Source organism: Colobus angolensis, unplaced genomic scaffold (assembly GCF_000951035.1).
Source record: "Colobus angolensis palliatus isolate OR3802 unplaced genomic scaffold, Cang.pa_1.0 Scaffold64, whole genome shotgun sequence".
Classification (NCBI taxonomy): domain Eukaryota; kingdom Metazoa; phylum Chordata; class Mammalia; order Primates; family Cercopithecidae; genus Colobus; species Colobus angolensis.
The window spans coordinates 3103607-3109246 of record NW_012120043.1 but is presented as its reverse complement, the minus strand read 5'-3'; the positions used below and the strand labels follow the sequence as shown (position 1 = coordinate 3109246).

Sequence of the window (5640 nt, the reverse complement as noted above, 5' to 3'; positions counted from 1 at the left end):
ATGTACACAAAGCAAAAAACAACACAGTGACTCCTGGTGGCAAACCAAACCAGAAGCATCTGGGGAAAGGTCATTCAGGCCCACAGAAACCGTGGTATGATTCACGCCAAATTCTAAAGCAGTCTTCCTGCTAAGGCCATTGGACACAGAACCCCTGTGATGCTGTCCCCCTCAAGGATTTCAATTAATGAGAAAAAAAAAAAAAAAAGTAAAAGCAGTCAAAATGGTAGATAATTTCAAATGCACAGAAAAATCATCACAAGGTTTCAAACAATTAACGTCTCTGTGCCCCCAATATATACCCGCACTGGTAACACAAAAGGACCCTAAGTCTTTCCTTTTTTTTTTTTTTTGAGACGGAGACTTGCTCTGTCGCCCAGGCTGGAGTACAGTGGCATGATCTCGGCTCACTGCAAGCTCCGCCTCCCGGGTTCACGCCATTCTCCTGCCTCAGTCTCCCGGGTAACTGGGACTATAGGCCCCCGCCACCGCGCCCGGCTAATTTTTTGTATTTTTAGTAGAGACGGGGTTTCACCATGTTAGCCAGGATGGTCTCAAACTCCTGACCTTGTGATCAGCCCGCCTCGGCTTCCCAAAGTGCTGGGATTACAGGCGTGAGCCACTGTGCCTGGCCGACCCTAGGTCTTTTCAACAAGACAGAAAGAAAAGTATGGATTGATGGATAGATTTTTATTATCACAGAGAAGCTACTGAATCTTAGGTCCAGGACATCAATTATTATAACCGTCTTATTTGTATTCCCCTTCTACATTATAAATCTTAGAATAGGCTTAATGAGCAAGAAATATTTATTCTTTTTTTTTTGAGATGGAGTCTCACTCTGTCACCCAGGCTGGAGTGCAGTGGTGCCATCTCGGCTCACTGCAACCTGTGCCTCCCGGATTCAAGCAATTCTCCTGCCTCAGCCTCCTGAATAGCTGGGATTACAGGCGCACGCAGCCACGCCCAGCTACTTTTTTGTATTTCAGTAGAGACGGCATTGCACTGTGTTGCTTGAGCAGTCTCGAACTCCTGAGCTCAGGCAATCCATCCGCCTCGGCCTCCCAAAGTGCTGGGATGACAGGCATGAGCTGCTGCACCTGGCTCTTTTTTCTTTTTTCTTTAAAACAGGGTCTCAATTTGCCACCCTGGCTGGAGTACAGTGGTGTGACCACGGGTCACTGTAGCCTTGGACTCCTGGGCTCAAGCGATGCTCCTGCCTCAGCCTCCCAAGTAGCTAGGACAACAGGAGCATGCTACCACACCGGGCTCATTTTTTATTTTTCTATAGAGACAGGGTCTCAGTATGTTGCCCAGGCTGGTTGCTAACTCCTAGCCTCAAGTGATCCTCCTGCCTTAGCCTCCCAAAAGCACTGGGAATACAGGCATGAGCCACTGCCACCAGACAAAACATGTGTTATCTAATAACCAAGTGCAGAAATAACGCCATCCTTACCTACTGAGGCCAGGTGCTTGAACGTCTCCAGCATCACATCTCTGTAGAGGTTTCTCTGAGCAGGATTCAGCAAGGCCCACTCCTCCAGAGTGAATCCCACAACCACGTCTTCAAAGACCACCGTGGCCTAAAACAAACCACATACGTGTACAAGAGGACGGTGGAACTCACAGCGCTGAGGAGCTGAACTCCATTCAGAGGACACTCACACAAGATCCCGCAGTCTCCCAATATTGATTTAAGACTCAGTCCTCGGGCTTCCTCCCCTCTGTCTGTTATCACTCCCTGTGTCGTAGGTTCTTTTCGTCTTTGACAAATAAAAGTGGTATACATTTAAGGTGTAGATGACGATTTGATGCACATATACACTGGGAAACGATTGCCATGAAATTAATTAACACATCTGTCACCAGTTACCTTTTAAAAAAATTTGATGGTAAGAACAAGTAAGATCTACACTCTTAGTACATTTCTTTTTTTTTTTTGAGATGGAGTCTCGCTCTGTTGCCCAGGCTGGAGTGCAGTGGCCGGATCTCAGCTCACTGCAAGCTCTGCCTCCTGGGTTTATGCCATTCTTCTGCCTCAGCCTCCCGAGTAGCTGGGACTACAGGTGCCTGCCAACATGCCCGGCTAGTTTTTTGTATTTTTAGTAGAGACGGGGTTTCACCGTGTTAACCAGGATGGTCTCGATCTCTTGACCTCGTGATCCGCCCTTCTCAGCCTCCCAAAGTGTTGGGATTACAGGCGTGAGCCACCATGCCTGGCCTTATTTTTATTTTTAGTAGACTCAGGGTTTTACCATGTCGGTCAGGCTGGTCTTGAACTCCTGACCTCAACTGATCCACCTGCCTCGGCCTCCCAAAGTGTTGGGATTACAGGCGTGAGCCACCATGCCTGGCCTTATTTTTATTACTATCATTATTATTATTATTTTTGAGATAGAGTCTTGCTCTGTTGCCCAGGCTGGAGTGCAGTGGCGCAATCTCAGCTCACTGCAAGCTCCACCTCCCGGGTTCACGCCATTCTCCTGCCTCAGCCTCCCCTGTAGCTGGGACTACAGGTGCCCGCCACCGCACCCAGCTAATGTTTTGTATTTTTAGTAGAGACGGGGTTTCACCGTGTTAACCAGGATGGTCTCGATCTCTTGACCTCGTGATCCGCCCTTCTCAGCCTCCCAAAGTGTTGGGATTACAGGCGTGAGCCACCATGCCTGGCCTTATTTTTATTTTTAGTAGACTCAGGGTTTTACCATGTCGGTCAGGCTGGTCTTGAACTCCTGACCTCAACTGATCCACCTGCCTCGGCCTCCCAAAGTGTTGGGATTACAGGTATGGGGGCCCAGCCCAAAATAGTAAAATGCCATCTGCTCCCTGAAATTAGAAACAAGAGAAGCTTTCAGAAGCGATCCACTTTAATCATGGCAAATGTAGTATACAATGAAAAAATACAGAAAGCAGAAAATTGTTCTGGGTGGGAGAAACAGCCAGAGGTTAGGCCCTAAGGAAGGAGTGGGCCCTTGGCTCTTTCAGGTACGGCCAGAGCCTGTGTGACTGGGCAGAGGGGGATGGGGCGTGACAGCCAAAGGCGGTCGAGTGACGGGAAGTGAGGCACATCAGTTTGTGGGGAACTCATCCGCCACAGGAAGGACTTTGGCTTTAGCTCTGGATGACTCCAGACCTTTGCACAGAGCAGTGATCTCATGTGACAGCTGAGACTAGATCACAGGGGGCAGATGCAGACGCCAGGACACCCGTTGGGAGGCGAAAGCCGCACGAGGTGAGAAGCAGGCGTGTCACCTTGGGTGGTCACAGTGCAGTCGTGTGCAGGACCAGCCTAAGAGGAGATATACAGTTTCCTGATGGGCTCAAGCTGGGGCAAGACAGAACAGGAAGAATCGAGGAAGACTGATTATTTCACTCAGGAAAAGGCATCATGGAGTTACCAGCAACTGAGATGTAGACGATTATATGTGACCTGAGAACTGACCAATCAGGCGGCTGGGGTGGGGCCTAGAGAACTGACCAATCAGGGGAGCGTAGATGGAGCACGGAGAACTGTCAATCAGGGGGGTTGGGGCAGAGCCTGGAGACCTGTCCAATCAAGGGAGCTGAGGCAGGGCCTGGAAACCTGACCAATTAGGAAAGCTGGGGTGGGGCCTGAAGAACTGCCCAATCAGCGGAGCTCAGGGAGGCAGGCTAAGTTTTATTATTTTGGATCAGGCTCTTGGGGAAGAGGATGAGGGTATACTGCAAAGCAGATGAGAACAAGACATTCAAGTGGATCCACATATAATAATGTCTTTAGTGGCCCTGGTCATAATGGAAAAAATTTGAAAATACCCAAATAGTCACTAGCAAGCAGTGGAACTAATAAACACTAACAATATATCCTTATGAGTGAATACAAAAGAGTGATTAAAGGAGCTAGGCATGGCGGCTGTCGCCTATAATCCCGGCACTTTGGGAGGCTGAAGTGGGTGGATCACCTGAGGTCAGGAGTTCAAGACCAGCCTGATCAATATGGTGGAACCTGCGTCTCTACTAAAAATACAAAACTTAGCTGGGTGTGGCCATGCATCCCTGTAATCCCAGCTACTCGGGAGGCCGAGGCAGGAGAATCCCTTGAACCCGGGGGGTGGAGGTTGCAGTGAGCCGAGATCGTGCCACTGCACTCCAGCCTGGGTGATAGAGCAAGACTCTGTCTCAAAAAATAAAAAATAAAAGAACAGAATTATTATCTGTTACAAATTCCCCACCCTGGAAAAAGAGAATAACTGATATTTTAGCAAGTTTTTGTAATACACCGAATTAAACACCAAACATTTTTTCTTATAGGAATGTATTCATTTCGGGGGGTGTCATAATAAGAGAGAGATTTTCTCTCTTTCTCTGCGATTCTTTTTCCCGGGAGCCCCATCAAGGGCTAAACCCTGGAATCCCATTTGTCATCACCGAAAAGAAAACAACAGATGTGAGAAACTTAACCACATATGCAAAAAAGGAACAGGGAAAAAAAAAAAAAAAAGGCACGGAAGAATTTTTAACAAATGGAATGTAAGATGAGAACCTCATTTTTTTTCTGAAATTCACGTCCTTGGAACTATTTTATCTTTCAAAGTCTCTTCCTTACTGTATGTTCCATGGACTGAAAAAAATCTCAGGCTCAAGTAACCAAATCAATCTTTAGAAGGAGAGAGGCCCAGGCAGGGGCGGCTGGCCTGGAGTCCGGCCTGCGGGCCTTTGGGGTCAGGAGTGCCCGCACCACCTGTCCACCCCTCGCCCCTCCCAGGGACGTGGGCCTGGGCCCAAAGTTTGCATCTAAAGCGTATTCTGCTTTGGGGGTTGTTGCACCGCCTCGCTGGGGTGGGTTTTTTTTTTTTTTTTTTTTTTTTTTTTTGTTAGTTTTTCTTCCAGTTAACTTTGTGAGACCCCACAGGGTAGGAGTCATTTCTGTCTTTTCTTTCCCCTCCATCCCAGCGTCCTGACAACTACGACTTTGCAGGGAATGAAGACTGGGGCAGAGGAGGAAACTCCCCGCAGGACCCGGGGGTGACACGGGGACAGAGGCTACATGGGGCTCCCGGGCGGCTGCCCTGGGAGTTTCAGCGTGTTCTGGCCGCTTCCAACCCTCCCCTCCCAGGACTCCGGCTCAGGCTCGGCTCCTGCCCTGCACTCACCATGTCCTGCAGGACCCCAGACCTGAGCTCTTTACGGAGCTCCCTGCGCCTCGCAGCCGATGCCGGTGAGCACAACGGGAACACCCGTGGTCACTCAGGGCAGGCCGGGAGTGCTCAGCAGGGAGGGCAGCAATGCCCCGCCCCTGGGGCTGATTTGACGGTTCTCTTCTCTGCTCACCTCTGAGTGGAGAGTTCACCAGTCACATCCCAAATCCCCTGATTGGACAGTTCTTTAGACTCAGTTCTTCAGACTTTGCCCTTGCTCTTCTGGTTGGTCAGCTTGCTAGCCCTGAGTTCTGCTGATTGGGTAATTCTTCAGGCCCCACCCCGACTTTCCTAATTGGTCAAGTTTCCAGGCCCTATCTCAGCTCCCTTGATTGGACAGGTCTCCAGGCTCTGCCCCAACCCCCCTGATTGACAGTTCTCCATGCTCCACCTAAGCTCCCCTGATTGGTCAGTTCTCAAGGCCCCACCCCAGCTGCCTGATTAGTCAGTTCTCAGGACTTGG

The 5640-nt window shown here is 49.6% G+C and overlaps 1 protein-coding gene across 1 annotated transcript in view; it reads right to left on the bottom strand.

Annotated features, from left to right (window-relative positions):
• Positions 1 to 5222, bottom strand: part of ZNF556 (zinc finger protein 556) — a 17317-nt gene extending 12095 nt beyond the window's left edge. The window contains exons 1-2 of the mRNA XM_011964121.1: positions 5133 to 5222; positions 1446 to 1583 (exon numbers count right to left, since the gene is read on the bottom strand). Of these exons, the coding sequence (XP_011819511.1) occupies positions 1446 to 1583; positions 5133 to 5135 (141 nt within the window). The 5' untranslated portion in view covers positions 5136 to 5222. The remainder of the gene's footprint in view (positions 1 to 1445; positions 1584 to 5132) is intronic.
• Positions 5223 to 5640: the final 418 nt, after the last annotated feature.